The sequence below is a fragment of the Podarcis liolepis genome, assembly GCF_965112155.1.
Source record: "Podarcis liolepis genome assembly, chromosome: 4".
In the NCBI taxonomy this organism is placed as follows: domain Eukaryota; kingdom Metazoa; phylum Chordata; class Lepidosauria; order Squamata; family Lacertidae; genus Podarcis; species Podarcis liolepis.
The window spans coordinates 34,702,792-34,726,868 of NC_139558.1; the positions used below are offsets into that span (position 1 = coordinate 34,702,792).

Below are 24,077 nucleotides of genomic sequence, written 5' to 3' on the forward strand. Positions count from 1 at the left end.
GGGAACCGGGTTCAATTCCCCGCTCCTCCACATGCAGCTGCTGAGTGACCTTGGGCTAGTCACACTTCTCTAAAGTCTCTCAGCCCCACTCACCTCACAGAGTGTTTGTTGTGGGGGAGGAAGGGAAAGGAGAATGTTAGCCGCTTTGAAACTCCTTCGGGTAGTGATAAGGTGGGATATCAAATCCAAACTACTCTTCTTCTTCTTCTTCTTCTTCTGACTGTCACTGTCCATGCGGTTCCTGTCCCTTGGTGGAAGACCCAAGAGAAGCTAGGAGAGCAAAAATGTTTAGCATCCTCTCCAAGTCCTCAGGTGTTCAAACTGCCATCCTCTTCCTGAATTGCAGGACTACACGAAGGAAAGAACCCCATCCCAGAAAAGCCTGTGAGACTAGCCAGTGGGACACCCTTGCCAGGGCTGCTGCTGCTCCTGGTGACAGAGGCAAGAGAGCTTGGAGGAAGCAGTGGCATTTACAAGCCTGCCTCCTTAAGCAGTGGCAGTGGCATTTACAAGCCTGCACAATCAGATTCTCTGATTGTGACTCTGTGCCTCAGATTTCTTTCAAGGTACTACATATTTAATAATAAAATAATAATAAATTTATTATTTATACCCCGCCCACCTGCCTGGCTGGGTTTCCCCAGCCACTCTGGGTGGCTTCCAACAAAATATTAAAATACTGTGGTCTGTTAAACATTAAAAGCTTCACTAAACAGGGCTGCCTTCAGATGTCTTCTAAAGATGTGTTACTTGTTCTTCTCTTTGACATCTGGTGGGAGGGCATTTCACAGGGTGGGTACCACTACCGAGTAGGCCCTCTGCCTGGTTCCCTGTAACTTGGTTTCTCACAGTGAGGGAAGTACCAGAAGGCCCTCGGAGCTGGACCTCAGTGTCCGGGCAGAACAATGGGGGTGGAGACGCTCCTTCAGGTATACTGGACCGAGGCCGTTTAGGGCTTTAAAGGTCAGCGCCAACACTTTGAATTGTGCTAAGAAATGTACTGGAGCCAATGTAGATCTTTCAAGACTGGTGTTATGTGGTCTCAGCAGCCGCTCCCAGTCACCAGTCTAGCTGCCGCATTCTGGATTAGTTGTAGTTTCTGGGTCAGCTTCAAAGGTAGCCCCACATAAAGCGCATTGCAGTAATCCAAGTGAGAGATAACTAGAGCATGCACCACTCTTGCAAGACAGTCTGCGGGCAGATAGGGTCTCAGCCTGCGTACCAGATGGAGCCGATAAACAGCTGCCCTGGACACAGAATTGACCTGCACCTCCATAGACAGCTGTGAGTCCAAAATGACTCCCAGGCTGCGCACCTACTCCTTCAGGGGAACAGTTACCCCATTCAGGACCAGGGAGTCCTCCACACCAGCCCGCCCCCTGTCCCCCAAAAACAGTACTTCTGTCTTGTCAGGATTCAACCTCAATCTGTTAGCCGCCATCCATCCTCCAACAGCCTCCAGACGCTCACACAGGACCTTCACCACCTTCACTGGTTTAGCATTCCACTCCCTTTGCTAATAGCAAATTGCCTTCTTTCTGTTCACTGGTAGACGTGGAGTTGCTGCTTATATTTAGTTATCCCGCATGACACCAGTATCTTTTTCCTTTTAGTATCTTTTTTTCCCTTTTCATATCCCACTCATCTATTTGTGAAGTTACGGTTTCCTTATTTGTTTGCCCCACTATGTATTGCTTGGCATTGACGTACACTGGGCATCACTTACCAGGGGGAACGAGACCCACCTGCTCTCCCACCTTCCACGGGTTGACTTTACCTGGAGGCTCTTCCACTTCTGCGTCAGAGACCAGTTAAGTGGCAAGAGCCAGGTGGCAGCAGAATTTATTTGGTGCTGATGTGTATTATGCAGCAACTCTACAACCAGGCTTTTTATTATGATATGCATTTTGTATTTTCAGTTTGAATTTTTATGCTGTAAGCCACCCTGTGACCTTTGGTTGAAGGGTGGTATATAAAAATTTGTTTGTTTGTTTGTTTGTTTAGTAAATAAGTAAGTAAGTAAGTAAGTAAGTAAGTAAGTAAGTAAGTAAGTAAATAGAAATATTTATTCATCCAATTGGGAGAGATCCTTTGGAGTACCTCACAGTTTCACTGGATTTTCATCAATCTGACTAATTTGGTGTCATTGACGAACTTGCCTACCACACCTATCAGCCCTATGGGGAGGCACCATAGATGCACTTTGCCCCATGTAATCAAACTCTGAAAGAATGGCTATTGTTCAAACTTTCGTAACTGGAGTACAATGCATCATTTTTACAACTAGAGCAGTCAACCATAATTAGAGAGTTAATTCCTTTACTTTGGCCATTTATGTTTCAACTTTAAGCAGTACAAAGGCATCCTTTTTGTGAGCATTTTGGTTTAAATAAAACATCAGTAAGGAAAACAAGATATCGGAAAACATCGTTTCCCCCCCCAAAAAAATGCATGCAACACAGCTGCTATAAAAGCAGGTATTAGTTCTGAAACCTGCTGAGAGAATATCCTTTCCCAGCAATTGGCCACTCCAGCCTCCTAACTAAGCCTCTTTCCCATTAATTATATTGCAGGAAGACATTAAATAAAACATTTATCGACTGAGTCAGAGAATAAAAACAACCACACCAATATGCCATCAGATGAAGCAGAATCTGTCGACTCTGGTTTTCCTTACCTTCCCTGCATGGAGAGTGGGCTGAAATCTTTCCCCAGGGTAATGCAACATTCCTGTTCCGGAGCGCTGCTTGGGTAGGGCTTGTGTGGTTCTCCCTGAACAGCCATCATCTCCTTCAACAGCTCCAGCTCACTGAAATTGTTGGGAATCGGTTCTGCTGCTACACCTCCGAGCAAGTCCACGTGGTGTGGGATAGGGGCCTGGGTCAGCTCCATATCTACTTTTCTAGACATGGCACTGTCATCTTTGTTGTCCAAGTACATAGCTCTGTTGCCTGGTGAATTCTGTGTTCTTGCCTGAAAAGCAACAAAAATAAAACAATCAGGAGTCAATAAATACAGAAGTCTGTTGCAAGTACAGAAATCTAAAGTGTTGTGCCTGCATGAGGCTGTGCAGTTCTTAAAATGATCTATCACCTTCCCGAAGCCAAGTACAGAGTACCTTTGCATACACCCTAGTCAAGAGAAAGTCATGGTATCATCAGTTTGCTACCTGCTTGTCAGCTTTGATCCATTTTCACTAAAATCAGTGGCTGTGTAGAACTCCTACAGGCTTCAAAAACTCCAAGGCTTCCCTAAGATCTGAAGTCTAAAACAGAAGAGGCGTTTGCACATAGATGAGCCATTTATCTACATTTAACCTAATAATATTTGTTTGGATATTCCTTTGCATATCCATTTGTACCAAAATGGACAAGTGCTGCGTGTGAATTAAGGCTGCACTGCCTTTGTAGACATAAATTGTGATGTGCATTGGTAAACCATAAATAAAGTGTTGCACTGCAATTATAGAACATCAAAAAAGATATTTGGGCCATCATCAGGTGGGGAGTTGACCAGTTCCAGGATGTTTAGTATTGCTCTAGTATGAGAGCCAGTGTGGTGTAGTGGTTAAGAGCGATAGACTCGTAATCTGGGGAACCGGGTTCGCGTCTCCGCTCCTCCACATGCAGCTGCTGGGTGACCTTGGGCTAGTCACACTTCTCTGAAGTCTCTCAGCCCCACTCACCTCACAGAGTGTTTGCTGTGGGGGAGGAAGGGAAAGGAGGATGTTAGCCACTTTGAGACTCCTTCGGGTAGTGATAAAGCGGGATATCAAATCCAAACTCCTCCTCCTCCTCCTCTTCTTCTTCTTCTTCTTCTTCTTTTAGAACTGAAATCTCACATTGGACTTGAATGTGCTTCTTGCCAGTCAGCATGTATCATGCAATCACCTCTTTCCTCAGCTAAGCCTGTTCAACTGGATAATGTTAGTTGCATGTCACACATCTTGCATGTATGACCATTCTCATGGAAGGCAACAGATACTTACTACATGCTATGAGTGCAGAGCTGGAGTTTAAGTGATCATCTGCTTGCATACAGAAGTTCCCAAGTTCATCCTGTGGCATCTCCAGTAGACAGAACTTAGAGAAATCCCTGAAATCCTGGAGATGCACCACCAACCCATGCAGACAATACTGAACTAGACCAATGGCCTGACTCAATATAAGGCAGTCCTATGTTCCTATGCTTTGGTTCTGGCCAGGTCTGGATTCCTTGGTACAGAAGCAATGCACAGTGGATGCTTTGGCAAGTACATCATGAGGACAATGATGTCGGTGCATTTGCAAGTAATCCGATTTTAGCATAAGCTATAGAAATGGAAGGGTTTCCTTCCACTATCATCTCCAACCAAATAGATTTTGCAAGATTTGACAATGCATGGAAACCTTCAAAGCCCGTTTGGTCTGAGATTATAGCTGAACAAAACAAATGGATGTGCAAGTCCTGGACAACGATGGCTTTTTCATACCACCTACAACTTTGAGGGGAAAAGCACAAGATAACTGCCTGGCACGATTTCATAGCCTAACCCTTATGTATCAGGAATAGGCCAGGGCCCTCTAGAACTGTAAGTCCCGTCAGCACCAGCCAGCATGGCCAACAACATCAAGAAGGTGCCATGTTGGTTCCCCCTTCTATTTATGTCCCCTTGGGGTCAAAGGAAACTTTATGGGGAATGTGTCACTTCTGTCAGTCCCTCTCACCTGCATGGTAGCATGTAGTAGCAAGAAAGACAGAATCACATACAGCATTTCCTTGATCCAACTCCAGTTTCTTGGCTGTTGTAAACGCTACCCATTCCTTGTAATAGAGGCCACAAGCTCAATGGGACTTATTCCCTCCCAGGTAAGCACAGGTGGTTGCAAAGTGTTAAGATCACATCTGAAAATGACTTAAGGAAGCTCCCAGTTCACACATAATCTGGCAGTATTCCTGTATTCATTATTCACAGGGAAAATGAAAAGGAATGAAGTTGCCCAGGAGAGTGAGGGAAGCTGGCCATATGGATCGTATAGTCAATGCTGGCCCTGTGTGCCTTGCCTTGATAGCTATCAGGACTGACTCATTCTTGTAGATCTTAGCTGAATCAATGTCCCCGCTCCCTAAAACCAGAAGTATCTATGGATCTATGTATGCATATGCTGATGAAATGCTCACTTTCTTTTCTCTCTTTCACATATGCACACGCACAATGTTGGGAATGGATTGCTTAAGAAGGAGTTGTGTTGTATGAGAAGTGTATGTGTGTGTGTGCCTGTCAGTATATCTGAGGGCACATACAATGCTTAACAGATGTGCCTGTGTGGGCGAGTAAACTGATTGCCACAGCTAAGTAGTATTTTATTAAGCTTGTCCATTTTACAAGGCAGCATTAAATACACATTTAAGCAATGATTCACAGAAAGGGCTTCCAGGCACAGTGGCATTCTGAAAGGCAGGAAATGCTATAAATTTGGAACTGTGATGTTTTTCACCCACCTCGCAGTGTGTGTCGTTCATTAATGTCATCATACACTGTAGCAATGTGATTTTTAAATAAACACACACACACAAGCACACACTGACCTCTTGTGGCAAATAAGCAGAGGTTTCTTTAACTCCCCACTCCTGGTAAGGGGCATGTGTAAAATGTTTCTCTGCGAAATGGGTTCAATAATAACATTTACATACACATGTTTAATCAAAGCAAAATTCCACAGTGTTCAGTGGGGTTTACTCCAAGGTAAGCATGCATTAAAATTATAGCTTGATGTTTGTAGTGCTTTTCCACAATAACAACAGCAAAGGGCAGGTGCCTACCCTGACAAGCTGACAATTTAAATTTTAGATGGGATGGGGGAAGGCGAAAAGATGTCCCTGTGTTTGGCTTAGCAGAAGACTTTTGCCCAGCCCCTCTACTGATCCAGATCTGCAGGGCACTTTTTGAATTCATTTTGGACTTTAAATTACTGGGTTGAGAGATCTTACATTGTGCAGAGGTATAAATCTTAGAAAGAAACTCGTGGAAGAGATCATATTTTGGTGGAGGGAACCATATTTTGCATGCAGAGAAATAATTACAGTAGTACCTCGGGTTGAGAACTTAATTCGTTCTGGAGGACCATTCTTAACCTAAAACTGTTCTTAACCTGAGGTACCACTTTAGATAATGCGGCCTCCCACTGCCGCCGCACCATTTCTATTCTCATCCTGAAGCAAAGTTCTTAACCCAAGGTACTATTTCTGGGTTAGCGGAGTCTATAACCTGAAGTGTCTGTAACCTGAAGTGTCTGTAACCCGAGGTACCACCGTACTTGGGAGAACATGAACACAGTACAGTGGTACCCCGCAAGACGAACGCCTCGCAAGACGAAAAACTCGCAAAACGAAAGGTTTTTTCGTTTTCGAGTTGCCTCGCAAGACGAATTTCCCTATGGGCTTGCTTCACAAAACGAAGCTTGCCCCGCAAGCTCCGGGGACAGTGGGTCTTCCCCGCTGTCCCCGGACCTCTTTTGAAGCAAGGGGCGGCGGGGAGAAGCGATCTTCTCCCCGCAGCCCCAGATCCGGGGACAGCGGGAAGCGCTTCCCGCTGTCCCCGGACCTCTTTTGAAGCAAGGGGCAGCGGGGAGAAGCGATCTCCCCGCAGCCCCTTGCTTCAAAAGAGGTCCGGGGACAGCGGGGAAGAAGCGATCTTCTCCCCGCAGCCCCAGGTCCGGGGACAGTGGGAAGCGCTTCCCGCTGTCCCCGGACCTCTCTTGAAGCAAGGGGCTGCGGGGAGATCGCTTCTCCCCACCGCCCCTTGCTTCAAAAGAGGTCCGGGGACAGCGGGAAGTGCAGCGCGTCTTCCCCGCTGTCCCCAGACCTCTTTTGAAGCAAGGGGCGGCGGGGAGAAGCTGTCCAGGACCTCTTCTGAAGGCGGGCGGGGGGCAAAAGTCTTTGTCCCCCCTGCCTGCCTTCCCAGGGGCTTTTACATCGCCCCGGACAGCGGAGAAGTCCTCCGCTGTCCCGGGCAATTTTAAAATGCCGCCCGCCAGCATTTTAAGATTGCCCCAGACAGCGAAGAAGTCCTCCGCTGTCCCGGGTTTTTTTTAAAATGCTGGGGGTGGGAAGAAAAGCCCTTGTCCCCCCCCCCCCAGCCTTCAGAAGAGGTCGGGGGACAGACTGTCCCCGGACCTGGTCTGAAGGCGGTTTCCATAGGAACGCATTAATTGATTTTCAATGCATTCCTATGGGAAACCGTGCATCGCAAGACGAAAAACTCGCAAGAAGAAAAAACTTGCGGAACGAATTAATTTCGTCTTGCGAGGCACCACTGTATATACTTTGGGCTTTTAAAAATAATAATATAGAGAGATATAACATAAGACAGGATTTAAAAACAAAAAAAGCAAATGGGAATAGATATTGCACCCGCCTCTGGTTTGCCCATAGTAAAACATGGTAACTGTTCAGATAAGGCTGGCGGTATTTACTTTTGGAAATTTTTCCTCCAAATGGGGCATGCAGCAATCAGTGGAAACAAGTGCCTTGTGTTTGGCATTGGAGACTTCTGGAAGAAGAAGAAGGAGGAGGAGGAGGAGGAGGAGGAGGAGGAGGAGGAGGAGGAGGAGGAGGAGGAGGAGAATAGTAGTAGTAGTAGTAGTAGTTTGGATTTGATGTCCCGCTTTATCACTACCCGAAGGAGTCTCAAAGCAGCTAACATTCTCCTTTCCCTTCCTCCCCCACAACAAACACTCTGTGAGGTGAGTGGGGCTGAGAGACTTCAAAGAAGTGTGACTGGCCCAAGGTCACCCAGCAGTTGCATGTGGAGGAGCGAACCCGGTTCCCCAGATTACGAGTCTATCGCTCTTAACCACTACACCACACTGGCTCTCTGGAAAGAAAGCAGCTATGTTGTGCTCAGGTGAGGAGCAAATAGAAGTAGGGCTGTGGCATTAGAGATCAGCCACATGACAAATGACCATCCAAACAGCATTGCACTATGTAGCTTCCTCACCAGCAGTGACTGACGGCAGACATTTCACAGTTACTTTGACTTTTCAGATTTTCTACTGTAAAATGAAATCTGGATTAAACTTCTTTTTTAAAAAAAGTGTCGGCTGTGGGGTTTTTTGGCATCATGGACATGAGCAGCACTGTTTCCTGGAATCATCCCCAGGCCCAAGAACAAATAAAAATAAGTCCTAAAAAGTAGCACCATAAAAACACAACATTGAAACAAGATAAAGTTTGCCTTGTTTATTGGGCGGACAGGACACTGGCCTTGCCCATGTCAGCTATGAAATTTCAAATAAATAGCTATGAAATACCGTCTCTAGTATCTGTAAACCTTAATGTAGCCCAGACATTGCTAGAACTGGGAAAATGCATTTCCCTGCTCCCTGTTCCTGTGGGAAATTGCAGTCAAACATAACTGTGTAAATGCTAGATAGCGCATGAAGGGGTTAAGACCAGAGAGGTCTGTTCCTAGACTCAGCTAGGTCACACACGGCTTCTCTTACTGATCCTCACTCTTTTCCAGCCATGTAATCCACCAGGATGGACATGTCTGAACTTGATACAGTCTCATGTTTGAAACTACATGCTGTATTTTGCACCCAAACAGTAATCTACCTGTGTTCTCCTTGCTGTACATGGAATAACACATGAACCAGACCTCTGGATTTAGTAAGTCACTTACTTAATAGTACTTACTTAACAGTTACTTAACATTTAACAGTTACTTAACACTTACTTAACAGTTACTTAATGATCTGTTCATTGCAAGAGGGGTAAAGAGACGGGGCAAGAGCTTTAAAGCAAACTAAATGGGATATATGAATGGGTTTAACAACCTATGTTCCATGCTATAATAAGGTAAAGGGACCCCTGACCATTAGGTCCAGTCGCTGACAACTCTGGGGTTGCGGCGCTCATCTCACTTTACTGGCCAAGGGAGCTGGCATACAGCATCCAGGTCATGTGGCCAGCATGACTAAGCCGCTTCTGGTGAAACCAGAGCAGCGCATGGAAACACTGTTTACCTTCCTGCCGGAGCAGTACCTATTTATCTACTTGCACTTTGATGTGCTTTTGAACTGCTAGGTTGGCAGGAGCAGGGACTGAGCAACGGGAGCTCACCCTGTCGCGGGGATTCGAACCATCGACCTTCTGATCGGCAAGTCCTAGGCTCTGTGGTTTAACCCACAGCGCCACCCATGACTTGTTCCACGCTATACTGCTACATAATTCTGAGAGTGTTTTTAACTCTGCTGGCGGCACAAAGCCCTGCATTTTGAATCTAGGGACCCAGCTAATTCTTTTGTTAACTACCAACATGTGGGTCAGATCTACTTCCACCACTACATACCATATTTTTCCGTGTATAACACGCCCCTGTGTATAAGATGACCCCTATTTTGGGGGGACTCCAAATTGAGGAAATGGGGGGAGATTGCCCAGACTTTGTTGAGCTTTCTTCGGAGGGAATTGATGGCAATTGCTCACCTGCCTGACCGCCACTGTCAATCACACACATCGACAAACCCACCAATCATCTGCCCACTAGCTGCCAGCAGCCACCAATCAACTGCCCAATTGCCGCAGCAGCAATGCGGCCGGCTGCTACTGCTGCTCCCATGGTTTGTTGGGAAGTTGTACAAAATACCAAAATGGCGTGATCTCTCTGCCTTGTGGGTATATTAATGTGAACAGCCACTTTGCCAACTAAGTTCAGTTTTGCACAACCATCACACAGCACTGGTCTTCAACTGGTGGGTCACCCTCACAAGCTACAACTAAGTGGCAATCTTAGCGGAGATGGGTCACATTGTCTGTCCCATAATCATCTTTTTGGAGAGAAAAAACCCTTGAGCAAGCAGGTGGGCTAAACAGATAGACACAGCAAAGGTAAAAATAATATACAAAATTAACAAATAAAAGTGGTTCATATCTTGTCAGTAGATGTTAAAATTGGATCTTGAATCTAGAAATCAGTAAGGTTAGCTTCTTCTCTTCCCCACACCCCACCCTCTCCTTGTAACTTTGTGTTAGAGATGTTTGTTTGTTTCTCTGATTTCTGTTCTGCCATGTAGTCTGCATGGACTCCATGGACTGCCTGCATAGTTAAAGAGCTAAAACTGGTTGAGAAAAGTATGGATTTCAATAAGATCTCAATCCGTGGTTTAAATTACACCTCATAAAACAAGATAACGCAACACAGCAGAAGAAGCAGTAAGACTTATGAAGAGAACATCCACCTCGCCTTGCGAACACTAGCTAAAATAAAATACATTAAACACCCTGACCCAATGCATTTCTACAATGCTATGTAATTTGTATTTTGTGAACTGCTTAGAGCCTTCTTGCTATTAAGATAGATACATGCAAAGCAGCAGTCTGGGCTACAGATGAAGGGAGCTTAATAATAATAAACTAAAGCCCTAAGAAGTATCTCTCAGCATGGAAAGAGGAAGCAGCAGGGGCTGATGCCAACCCTTCATTCTCCTCCTGTGCATCCAACAGTTAAGTCTTTATCACTTTTATAAGCAGCCCTGGCAGAGAGAACTGTGTTTGCAATTTCTATGTGCACACAGACTTCTACATCCTGCCAAGGATACTCGCGTTGGGAACCCAGTGTGCCAGAGCAGCTAGAGCATAGATGGAGAAGTTGTGGCCTTCTGGATACTGCTGGACCACAACTCTCCATCAACCCTGACCATTGGGCCAGGCTGGCTGGGAACAATGGAAGTTGAAGTCCAACATCATCTGGACAGGTTCCCCATCCCAGGGCTAGAACACCAGACTTAGTCTAGGGAGATCTTAGTGTGAACCACTCATCAGCTGCAAAACTCACTGGGTGGCTTAAAGCCACTCCTGTATGTGGTAATGTGTATTACTTCACACACAAATCTAGTGAACCCACAGACCCCAACTGCTCATTCTACTGAATGAGGCCATGAACCTCTTCCCAAAAGTCCTACCCAGAGTGCACCATTGAGGTCCCTCAACATCAGGGAGTAGAGAAAACGACTTCCAGGTCAGGGGGGGGGGTTAACTTATTGCCAGGCAGGCTTGAGCCTTGCCATTCTCTTCTTCTAGAAGTTAAGCCCCGCAGAAATATAAAATCAGTGTCAGTTCCCTCCCACCCATTTTGTTTTTAATGCTTTAGGCTTCCATGAGAACAATGGCTTTAAAACCTGTCTAGAAGCTACCCAGCAGCCTTTCAAGCTGAGAACCAAGCTTTCTAAAACACATCTCAGAAAAATGTGTTATTGTACCCAGAGTGACATCTCCAGATTATTGTTATTCAGTGATGTCAATCTTTCTTATGTCTAAGTTGATAAAAGGCAGGTGCTTCAAGTTTGCAACTACACAGCAGCATACTAATGAATAGCAACGGTTCACATTGCACATCCCCTGCCTGATAGAGGCTATGTTTCCTTTTCAGGATTGTAGGAACACAGGATCTGTCTTTGGCTGCACACGCACTATACCTTTAAAGCACACTCAAAACACATTCCCCACCTCAAAGAACTCTGGGTACTGTAGTTTGCTAAGGGTTGCTTGGAACTGTAACTCTGTGAGAAGCAAACGACAGTGCCCAGAATTATTTGAGGAGGGGAAATGTGCTTCAGATATGTTTTAAAGGTATAGTATGTTTGCAGTTTTGTACAGAGTCAGACCATTGGTCCACCTAGCTTCGTATACTGACTGGCAACAGCTCTCAGGGTTTCAGGCAGGTGTCACTCCTAGTAATAGCTGGAGATACCAAGAACTATACTTGGGATTTTCTGACCACAGCTAGAGCTCTTCCCTTTTCACAGAAGTGATGTTGGGAGACAAACTCTTTATCCCCAAAAGATTCAATTCACAGCGTGATTTTTCATGGGCCATCTCATCATATGCTGATGGAACCAGTTACGTTGTTCTGCTGTTAATACCGTGTTTCCATAGTCAATCTTTAAGGGGCTATTATAATTGATGGGGGGGAACCAGCACATTGTTTTTCTTGTTGTTCAGGAGGCAGCCCAAGATTGCTGTTTGCAAAAGGCTTTCCTTGAACTTCTGGTTTTCTTTGAACTACTGTTCTTCGAACCTCCAGACTGAAGGTTCAATTCCACTGGCAAAGCAGCCCCCAGCAGCATTGAAGCTTCTGCTCATCAGCTGGTGAGTGAAGAGTGCAAATCTGCTGACTGCAGGGTCTGCTTTGCCAGTGCACTCCCCACAGGGAATGTTCTGGTGAAGCAGATCCCAGCAGGATTGAAACTTCTGCTCTCCAGCTGATGACCAGAGGGTTCAATCCTGAGGGCTACAGGGGTCGTCGCAAGTGTATTCGACGGTTTTGTCTTCTATCTTTGTTACAGATGCTATAGGCCAGGCCAGGCCAGGCATAGGCAAATTCGGCCCTCCAGATGCTTTGGGACTACAACTCCCATCATCCCTAGCCCTCCAGATGTTTTGGGACTACAACTCCCATCACCCCTAGCTAACAGGACCGGTGGTCAGGGTTTGCCTATGCCTGCTATAAGCAATGTACAGTGGTACCTCAGGTTAAGTACTTAATTCGTTCCAGAAGTCCGTACTTAACCTGAAACTGTTCTTAACCTGAAGCACCACTTTAGCTAATGGGGCCTCCTGCTGCTGCCATGCCGCCGGAGCACAATTTCTGTTCTCATCCTGAAGCAAAGTTCTTAACCTGAAGCACTATTTCTGGGTTAGCAGAGTCTGTAACCTGAAGCGTATGTAACCTGAAACGTATGTGTTATGTACTGAGTTGAATAGGATCCAAACTGCAGCAGTCTGATTGGTCCTAGAACAATAGGATCCAAAATGCAGCAGTCTGATTGGTCCTAGAACAATAGGATTCAGAATGCAGCAGTCTGATTGGTCCTAGAACAATGCAGCAGTATGATTGGTTGGCAGGAACCACCCAATCATGCTCCAGATAGAAGTGAATCCACAACCTGATTGGCTTACAGTAGAATTCCGGAATTAGCCAGTCAGGTGCAGCCCATTGTGTAAATAATGTATATAAAGCAGATACTTTGAGGGGACTTTCATTCATTCCTCCTCACCACTATGAGCTGAATAAAGAGCATGAAATCACTTTGCGACTCTAAGTATATTTCAGTATGTAACCCGAGGTACCACTGTACAGGGTGCTATAAATGTGCTTTGATTATCCCATACTGTTAATCCAACATTAACTATTTAACTTTGTCCACTGTACCAATTCTTCCTATTCTTTCTTGAACACCTATAGAAGGTCTGAGATGCTTGTCCATAATAGCCTTCTAAGTAGAGGATATCCAGTCCATAGCTCCCACAATTCTCTCTCCCTACAGATGTAGCCAGCCATGCTTTCTTCCCTTGACAATATATCTGTTTATTATTCTTGTAAAGCAGAGCTTTTCAAACTTTTCAAGTTGGTGACACACTTTTTAGACATGCCTCATTTTGCAACAGGGTAATTCAGTTTTACTGGCAAACCAGAGGTTTAACTAACCCCTTTCCAGCCCCAGAAAGAGCACAGGGAGCGTCCGCACAACACACCTACACACTGCAGCCGACACACTAATGCGTCGTGACACACAGTTTGGAAAGGTCTGTTGTAAAGTCTTGGTTGTCAAGTCTTGCTTGGTTCGCTCTTTGCAATGGAAGGCAATTATATAATTCTGGTACTGTCACTTTCTTTCTTTTTTTCTTCATCCAGATGTCATTATCATGCCTCACCTACTGGAACAAGATTTCACTTTCTGTTAGCTTAAATTTAAGTCATGCCACTTGTCTACAGTTCCTTTAGACTTTTCTCAAGTTTCATTGCTGACTTCTTACTATCTTATAGGAAAATCTGCTTTCATGACATACACTTCACCATATACATGTATATATATGTAAATGTACATATACATTATGTCTTACGTGCAAATGGTTAGTGATGTGGGTGAGCAGAAGGAATCAGATCACTTTGTTCTGCACACCTGGACTAATGGAGGGGGTCAGCCACAGAGAGTAAAAACCTCTCTTCTGGAAGAGCCAGTCCATGCTTAGGTTCATTTCAGTTTACCATGGGGTAAGCAGAAGAACACAAGAACATTGCATTATGCTGGTGTAAGAGCTGCTGGTACAGCAGAACTATGAAAATGGTCAGCCTGATGGACCAAGTAAAAACACCAGGTGGTTGGGGTTTATATTCCTGAGTTTTCCGTCTTCATTTTTAGGTGTGTTTCTTTTTAAATTCATGAATGGGGGTGGGTGTGACATAGCCCTAACTTCTCTTGAGGAGGAATTTCATTCTGGCATTGTTTATTAAACTCACTCCCCACCACTACTTTGAAATAGTCATTTTAACGTAAGTAAGGAATCCTTTCTGCACCGATTCTCTACCAGAGGAAATGAATAATAAGCTGGAAGAGGTTCTGGGGCAAAGTTGCTCGGTTGAGCAGAACCGCACGACTGCTGAAGTTCCTTTCCAAACAGCAGGAATGAGTAGTGATGGGCAGGAAAATGATCTTGCTACAGAATTGGAATGCAAGACTAATCACCTCCATCAGCATGTGATCCTAAATTGCAGGGATGCTCCGCATTAAAGAGAACTCAGGAATATTCCATGACTGCGTTGCAGTTCAGTTCAGTTCAGTTCAGTTCAGATTGCACTTTGAAAACTGGAGCAAATATTGCCCATTTGATACAAATATAATCATAAGAAATGCCTTGCTGTTTCATATCAAGATCCATTTAGTCCAGCATTATATTATTTGAATTGCCACCTTTCCTCTAAGAAGAAGAAGAAGAAGAGTTTGGATTTGATATCCCGCCTTTCACTCCCCTTCAGGAGTCTCAAAGCGGCTAACATTCTCCTTTCCCTTCCTCCCCCACAGCAAACACTCTGTGAGGTGAGTGGGGCTGAGAGACTTCAGAGAAGTGTGACTAGCCCAAGGTCACCCAGCAGCTGCATGTGGAGGAGCGGGGAAGCGAACCTGGTTCCCCAGATTACAAGACACCACACTGGCTCTCAAAGAGCTCAAAACGTACATGCTGAGAGGAAGTAACTGGCCCAAGGTCACACAATGAGCTTCACAACTCAGTGAGAATTTGAATGCTGGTCTCCCAATTCCCAGTCCAACACTCTACTGCACTACAATGGCTCCCATCAACAGCCAACCAAATGCTTCTAGAAGCTCACTAGCGAGGCTTGGTGAGGGCAGAGCCCAGTCCCCCCCTCCCCGTTAGGATTTTTATCTATCCGAGCTGCTCCAGCAAGTGGTACCATGATTTGTATACATCATGTGAGTGTCTGAGTGAGCGTGAGAAAGGAAGTCTGTGTTATCTCTTCCTTCTGAGTACTATTGGAAGTTGGTTTCACTCCTGTGTGTGTCGCAGTTCTGTACTGGTGTTCAGAGAGCACAGATATACTGATCGAGTCTCTGTATATAAGACTGTAAATAAAGTAGTTTTAGAACTACGATTGAGTCTTTCTTCTGCTGTGATATGCCAGAAGACTGGCATGCTCTTTTCAGGAGAGAAGAGTCACTTATTACTGGGTGCTTTGGACTGAAGATGATTTACAGCCAGAGAGAGCCACCAGGGGATGCTCCAGAGACTTGGGGAAGTTTCAGCCTTCCCAGGCCATTTTTCCAACACCCTCCACACACACACACACACACACACACCAATCCTTTGTCATGGCTAACTGTACACACATACTTCATGAATTTGCTTTTTTTCTCTTCTTCCTTCTGCTTCTTTTAAATAAGAAAACAACACTAAAAGTGGGCCCTGCAACAAAATGTGGCCATTTGGAGTGTTTTTGTTCAGCTTACCAACCAGCCAGCTACCTAGCTATGTTGCCCTCCTTCCAGGATAGAAACCAAGGAAGCTGCCCCGTGCAGGGTTCTATCCAGCTCAGTAATGCTTACACGGACTGGCAGCATCTCTCAAAGGTTTCAGACAGGTCACATTCCCAGCCCTACCTTAAGATTCCTGGGGTTGGACCTGGGACATTCTGTGTGTAGTGCAGAGGCTCTACCAAGCCACAGCTCTTTCTGCTCCACCCAGGTTCCCATTCCACCACCGACCCAAACCAGTCACCATCCCAAGCCCTGTCCTGTTTTGGTAGGGTCTGTAGGGTCTCCCCTCCTGCACACCACAAGTTCCAAACAAGCCTGCTGACATCTCCCCTCTTGCACACGGGTGGTGACATTTTAGCTCTGACCTGGAGAACGAGAAGACCTATTAATTACGTGTTCATCCTGATTTTACAGGGAGATCCCATGATGTTGGCTGTTTAATGAGCACCCTGTCTGATTTGTTTGTGGGGAGGCTCGGCAATGTTGCATCAAAGCAAGTCTTTTCCCAAACTTTTGGCTACATTTTCCTTATCATAAATAATAATAAAAAACAATCTTTGCACGGAAATGGCTTTTTTGTGCAAGACCTGCCAGTAAGCTGCAGTTTGCAGGTGTGCGATTGAAATCCCACCCCCAAATAGCAGCAACCTGAAAGTGCCCTGAGTTTGCTGTTAGTGTTATAGGATAATATGACATAAACCAGTCTGTGGTCCTTCAAGGTGCTCCTGAACTACAGTGAGTGATGGGCAAATCTATCCATGTTGGTTTCTCCAGTATCACATTCTGGTGATTCCCACATTTCTTCTTGATTTGTTTCTTAAAAGTCCTCCTGAAAATTCACCAGCATTTTAGTGCTAATTTTTCATAATATACACATTTGTATTCAATTTTGCTTAATAAGCTTGCTCTTTTTTTTGTAAAGCAATTCCCCCTAGTAGAATGCTTCTTACATGTTATTTTCACCAATATATGTATTTCTACGAACACTTTCCCACAGTCTATGAATTTGCGTGCACATTACTTGGCTGGAGAACTTCATTGCAAAATTCAGAGTTGTGCAAATTTTGGAAGATCGCTGTGTTTCAGTTTTCCCAAAAAAAGAGTGAATTAGGTAGATTTCCCATTAAATGTAAACTGGATTTAATTTCTACCCCATCTCCAGCTCCCATCATCCCTGTCATCTGGAGAGATACAGTTTCCATATCCTTCTAATAGAGGGTTAAAAAAAAAATCATGGGTTGGGAGGTAATCTGTTGGGGCCCTATTTAGAGTACAAAATGTGTCTAGAAGACTGATATCAAAGCACACTAAAAGAGAAAGATTTATCCAGAGCTTTGATAGTAGTGTAGATACCACATTTTTTGGCTTCCCGTGTCTCTCAGCTGACTGACTTGGGGCTTAAATAAAGTTGCCAGAGATTTTAATTAGAATTCCCAGACAGACAAGGGAGTGCTCTGAATAACAGCTGGCTATTCATACTGCTTCATGAGAGGGTTAGCTAGCCTGCCTTGCATCTACGTTTCCCCAAAACTGAAAACCAGTTGCTGTCTTCCACTAGCATAGTTGTAACAATTTGTCACATGAAGAGTCATCCAAAAAACAGGAAGACCTGCCAGCTATCAGTTCAGAGAAGGCAGATTGTTCGTCTCCACATTCAATTCAGATGTAATTGTGTGTGTGTTTTGTACCACTTCACTTCTTAGTTTTAATTTGCCGTGGAAAAATAATTTGCAGCAGAAAATTGTATTTGCCGTGTTAAACATACATTAGCTGACTGAGCGTGGCATTGTAAAACAAACTAACTGGGATAAAACAAAAATCCAAAAGAATGGGATTGTTCTTTAATTATCCCAGTGAGTTGTTTAAGCCCCTTGAAACCAGCTTTCCAAGTATTCACTTAAATGCGCCAGTTAAAAATAGTGAATGTCAAATTTATTAATTTAACCGAGGCTGATAATCTAAAAGTACAAATATAGTGAAACCCATTTTGGGTGATCACTCTTTAGAACGTGATTGTTTGCATATGGATTAAGGGAAGGGCTATAGCTCAGTAGGGCATGCTCTGTCTGGTTTGCATGCAAAAGACTCTGGATTGCATCCCAAGTAGAGTTGTGAAAGTCTCTTGCCTGAAATCCTGGAGAGGTGTTGCCAGTCAGTGTAGATCAGGGTTTCCCAATCTTGGATCTCTAGCTGTTGTTGGACTACAACTCCCATCATCCCTCACCACTGGTCCTGCTAGCTAGGGATAATGGGACTTGTAGTCCAAAAAACCAATGGAGACCCTATGTTTGGGAAACCCTGGTGTAGGCAATTCTGAGCCAGTATTGCCAGCGTTCCTAAACAATTCTATTTCCAATGTTTCCAGCGTTCCTAAACTAAACTGAAGTTTCCATTAAAGTTTCCCATTAAAATTAATTGTGATCATATAAGCATTCTTATCTGGCAAGTGTGTTCTATTAACATTACTAAAACATTATTCCCTGTGGTTTAAGCTTGGTGTGTAAGGGCCACTTTTCAAGTAGGACGTTCAGTATGAATGTAGCAAGCTAAAATGCAAAGCGTGATGTGAGTTTACAAGCGTGTGCATAGGAACATGTGGAGCTGACTACTACTAGATTGGGCAGGTTGTCTTATCTATCCTAATATTCCCACACTTTGATTGCCTCACATCAAAAGGTCTCTCACATCAGCCATTCCTTTTAACTGGAGATGTCAAGGGTTGGACCAGAGACCTTTTGCACACAACATTTGCCCTCTTTTTGCTATGAAGGAACATTGATCGTGATGCAGCCAGTCTTTGATGACCTTGTTGTCATAGGTGGAAGCTGAGTTGCTGCTGTCTCCAATTACATTGAGTTTATTTCATTCCATGTAAAAAAAGGTAAAGTTAAAGGACCCCTGGACTGTTAAGTGCAGTCAATGGCGACTATGGGATTGTGGCGCTCATCTCGCTTTCAGGCCAAGGGGGCAGGCGTTTGTCCACAGACAGCTTTCTGGGTCATGTGGCCAGCATGACTAAACTGCTTCTGGCGCAACAGAACACCGTGACATAAGCCAGAGCACACAGAAACACTGTTAACCTTCCCGCCACAGTGGTACCTATTTATCTACTTGCACTAGCATGCTTTCGAACTGCTAGGTTGGCAGGAGCAGGGACCGAGCAACAGGAGCTCACTCCATTGCGGGGATTCGAACCGCCGACCTTCCGATTGGCAAATCCAAGAGACTCAGTGGTTTAGACCACAGCATCACCCGCATCCCTATAATTCCTACATTCCATGTAGCCCATGGAAACACAGCTGAGCAAGGAGGGCAAAATCTATACTCAAACCCTTGTGCTGGTAACCCCACAGGGCACAAAGGCATATTGAACTCCTCAAATGCATTCCCTACAGGTCATAGCAATGGGGGGATGCCTTCACTATACATGCTGCAATTCATTGCTCTCTGTCCTGTTCTTAAGAGTTATACAACTATTTTCTATAGGTTACAACCCAAACTTAATTTCTAGCCAAGAATGAACGGAATTTTTTTTTAAAAAACCACACAACAGAAATTTCATGGATATCAATGGAAGTTTTGTACACAAAACAAAGGAAAACATATGCCCTTGAATGAATTAAGACCATGCTTTGATCACAAGATTCCTGTTTCAAGTGAGTTAGGTCTAACTCTCCATAAAGTATCTGTCCACATTAATAAAGCTAAATAAGCATAATCTAAATAAAAAGAGGGAAAGTAATCAGAGCAGAAAAACTCAGGAGGCCTGATGTCATGGACTGGTTGGACGCAGAGGAATGGTGGAAGGAAACAGTTGGGTAACCTCCGAAAGAAGAAGGCTCAGAGCCCCCGGAGTGGTGGTGGGACAACAATGAGTGGTCAGAGTGAAAAGAGGGAGACGACTGAGGAGATGAGGTGTCAAAAACTAAACTGGCAAAGTGAGCTTGGAGAGTATGTGCAAAGAGCAGGCCAGAATCAGAGGCAGAAGCTGGCAAGTGAGATGAGGGAGGCCAAGAGGCAAAGATGGGTTACGCTGGTGAAGAGTCACTGATGTCTCCCCCTCCTGCTGTGACAATCTCCCGTCCCCCACTTGTCTCCCAAAACCAGAAGAGGCATGAAAAGAGCAAAGGAGAGGTTGGCTGCATGCAGGCATAGTCTCCAATTGCTCAGGGAAAGCCCTGAGGAGATGGGAGTCTCAGCAACTGATTTTTATGGAGGAAGACCACCGGGAATGAGCTGCTCTGCTCATTAGGCAGTCATGGAGTGTGGAGATTGTGCTTTTGCTAATAAGAGTTAACACCATCTTTAAACTGTGTGATTACTGACCAGCTCCTGTGACACCTATATATGCAAAGATTATATTGGCTTTTATACTATTGTTTCATTGAAAGACTAGTGGGGAGCTCCTGGCACTGCCCAGGAATTTTAGTAAACAAATAATATAATTAAAAGAAACCACAGAATTAAATCCCAGGTTAATAATGCAAGTGTGAACAGAAGCTAATATCACAATCACATATAAACGGGACGGGGAGTGATGCTGACATGAGTAGATGCAGTTGGAAGCATTGGTTTATAGTTCATTATCTAGTGGTTGGGAAAGCAAAATGTGTCTTAAGGAGTGCTAAGGAGAAGACAAAAATAAGCTGGTAAGGCCATTGTTTCGGCTTTGACTGTGCAAATGTTGCTGCTTGAAAATTTTCTCAAGGCATGTTAGGGTTGCATGGATTTGAAATAATACTGAGAAAGAAGCAATGTGATTAGCAAATGGGCTGTACAGTGCATATTTTGGGTTTTTTAGCTACGCTTTTTTACTTTTTTCGGCAGCTAGGTGCCTGCAAGCACTCTGCTCACATTTCACCATACAATCCAATTTGAAGTGCAGAAGCTATGCAGCAACCTTGGGTCAAAATATTACAGATTAAAAAAAAACAAAAACCTCTGCTATGTGAAACAGATGTTTTTAAATCTTCAGGATTAATCCCTAACCACTTTCTGCCGTTAATGGGATTTAGCACTAACTTTTAATTGGTGGTTCAGAGTTAATCACCTGAGTTAAAAGGGAAGGGGAAAACATATCCTTGCCATTCCTACTTGCTCTTTTTTCTGTACACTTGATGCATGCACTTAAAAAGTGTTAAAATATTTGCTGTACTGTCCTAAAATACCACAACTTTTCAGAAGCAGTAGCTCATAAACTTCTTCCTAAGGGGTCTGCCTAGTGGACTTTTCTCCCTGCCTCTTCAGGATCCATGTAATGATCCCATCTAACAGGCCTTGTCTCCACCTACAGCAAGTAACAAAGTGATAGAATGCTTCAGAGTGTAGGTGGTTGGAAGATAGAATGCTTCAGAGATCACAGGGGTTAGAAGAATCTCACATGCAGCCAACTTCCTCCCCCACCCCCAAACTCATAACACTATACAGTCGTACATTGGATCCCAAACACCTTGCGAGTTGAGTGTTTTGGCTCCCAAATGCCATAAATCTGGAAATGAATGTTCCAGTTTGTGAATGTTCTTTGGAACCTGAACATCCAAGGCAGCTTCCATGGCTTCCGATTGGCTGCAGGAGCTTCCTGCAGTCAATCGGAAGCCGTGCCTTGGTTTCCAATCCCTTGGGGTGACGGAAATCTGAGCCATTTCAATAGACCCAATTTGGGCCCTTGATCTGGGCTCCAAAAATGATGCAACAACAACAAGAATTACACATCCAAATCTGGTGGCTAGATCTCAATCCAGACCAGCAATCATGTTTTCCACCACCAGTGCTTCAGTCTGTCATGGCTATACATCATACACAGGTGTTTTATAAGCTTACTAGTGTATTTGGTCACTTCCCTGATCTTCTGCCAAGGAAAGCATACATCGCTGTCATGGAAACCAGGTATCCTAGCAAAGTAATTACTCGACTCCTGTTCAAGCGCACCACAGGGATGTTTCTTTAAAAACCAGATTAGAAAGGCAACTGACACAAAACCCAGAGTAATACGCTAACACTAGCTTCCCGTTTTGCGCTCAGGCTAATAGCTACCTGAAAACAATCAAATAGGGGTAATTTGGGACTGACACAAGTTCCAAGCACTGCTTCCCATTTAAACAGCGGGGTGCTGTTGTTTTTTCCTTATCTCACCAACTGCAGTCCTTTAGAGTTTAAAATTAATGCTCTGTGGCCTTTACCCACCTAAATGGTAAAGGAAAATATAGGAGGTGACAAATTTATTCCACAATACGCCTGGAGCACAAAAGTTTGACCAAAAAAAGAGGCATAATTTTTAGAAACACAAGCACAATGTAGTCAAACATTTCTGTGAAAAGAAACTCTTTCCATTCATATACATTGGACCCACCCATTATTGTTAATACTGTTTCACACCACTCCAATCTCTGAGTGGTATGAGATTCCTGGGGTTCGAAGTGATTACCTAGGGTTCGTGTTTCCTTTTGGAAATGAGACAGAGCAGAGACTGTGGTGTCTTTCTGATATATGGTTTATTTACACATATCTGCAACCTGAGCCTGAGATGTTCAAGGCATCAGTGCACCAAAAGGATCTTGTTCCTCCCTTAGCCACAGCCTTGGATTCAAACACAAATCTCAAATACTGTTCCGACTCTCTTTCTCCGCTAGTTCACATCACTGCAAACTCCCAACTCTAAACTCGTGCTTTGTCCTTCTCACTATCTCTGAGTTGAGAGAGGGGCTCCACCCATTTGCCGCCTCACAAAGAGCCTCCATTCCTCTGCTTCCCTTAATGACCCAAGCACTCAGCTCAACTCAGGAAGCTAGCCTGGCTTATATTTTAAAGGTTGTCATAACACTATATTTTTAACTGCTGTGGAAATTTTTAATCAAAAGACCAGTTCTAAATATTTTAAACTGACAAACATAGAACATGGCATGCAGGCTGAGGCTGCAGTCCTTGCCCCATTTACCTGTGTGTAAGCCCCACTGAACTGAAAGGCAGGGTGGTGTAGTGGTTAGAGTGTCAGACTAACTCCCAGTCTCTCAGCCTAACCTACCTCACAGGGTCGTGGCAAGGACAAAACAGAGAGGGAAGATAATTATGTATGCCAACTTTGAGCTCCTTGGAGAAAAAGTTGGGATATAAATGCAACAAAAGAAATAAATAACTCCAAGTCAATAGGACTTCCTTCTAAGTGGAAACAAGTTAGGACTTTTCTGTTAGCTAGGTGGCATTTTTCAAACCCAATTGTGATACAAGGGATGCTTTCTATGCCAAAAAATATCTCCTACACAATCATTTATCTGCAGCTCAGTCTCTGCAGTGCAAACACAATCCTATACAAGTCTACTCTGAAGTATGTCATATTGGTTTCAATGAGCCACACACACCGTCAGATTTGAGTCATTGACTTTGAAAACCTAAAAAGAAAGCGCTAATGTTCCGAACTATACAGCTATACAGCATTTCAATAAAAAAGTCTAAAGTTGATTGTTCCAATCCAGCTATTTCAGAATAACTCCAAATAGTTATCATAACCATGTTTTTCAAGGAAGGAACATTGCTGCCTAATTTTTCTCAAATTAAGTTTGAGTTGCCTTGGGGATGAAAAAATTAATTCCTTTCATTTCAGTCAAAGAAGTGGAACACATTTATAAGTACATTCCAACTATCAAACAGTAAACATAGCATGCACTTTCAAGAGTTTGTATCAGGGCAACCTTTGCCAGTAGGTAGTTGTCTCAGAATAATTAACAGTGCATTTTAAGGAATATGCTATCAGTGACATAACAAAACAAAAAAAGGTGTTTTACCTGCAACCTGTAGATTTCTTGCTGTCTTCTCAAAAAATGCCACAAAAAAATGGAGGTCGTAAGTTCATTATCAGATTTCGTCAGTTAAAAGAGCAATAAGCAGCTCAAAATTTTCCATTTGTGTAAAGGCTGTGTCTAAATGAAATGGCTCGCAGAAGAACTGGGTTCAGCATCTGTGATTCTACAAGTGTCCATTCCATGCACTGCACACAGGAATGAAACAAAAATTCCTAGGTTCACCATCATGTGACACCAAACATAGACGCTGGCGCTTGCTTTGACTGCTATTAGCAATTTTCACTGCATTAACAAGGCTCTTTTTAATCCTCCCTCAGTTGCTACAAAGGGCAAGGGAGGAAAAGAGCAAATGGACTGACGCTAGTTCTGTCAGGAGGTGGAGAAACCCCACACCCAACTTAGGTTCATGATATGATTGTACTTTAGGAGAAAGTACTGAATAGCACACAATAGTACCTTCAGAGTATCC

General features: G+C 44.1%; 1 protein-coding gene across 4 annotated transcripts in view; it reads right to left on the reverse strand.

Annotated features, from left to right (window-relative positions):
* OCA2 (OCA2 melanosomal transmembrane protein) overlaps window positions 1-24,077 on the reverse strand; it is a 153,793-nt gene extending 129,716 nt beyond the window's left edge. For 2 of the 4 annotated variants that reach the window (XM_083501714.1, XM_083501712.1), the window contains exons 1-2: window positions 3,170-3,260; window positions 2,678-2,973 (exon numbers count right to left, since the gene is read on the reverse strand). In XM_083501714.1, the coding sequence (XP_083357840.1) occupies window positions 2,678-2,940 (263 nt within the window). In that variant the 5' untranslated portion in view covers window positions 2,941-2,973; window positions 3,170-3,260. Of the gene's footprint in view, window positions 1-2,677; window positions 2,974-3,169; window positions 3,261-23,590 lie in introns of those variants that run through there. The other 2 variants (XM_083501713.1, XM_083501711.1) reach the window with 2 other exon arrangements.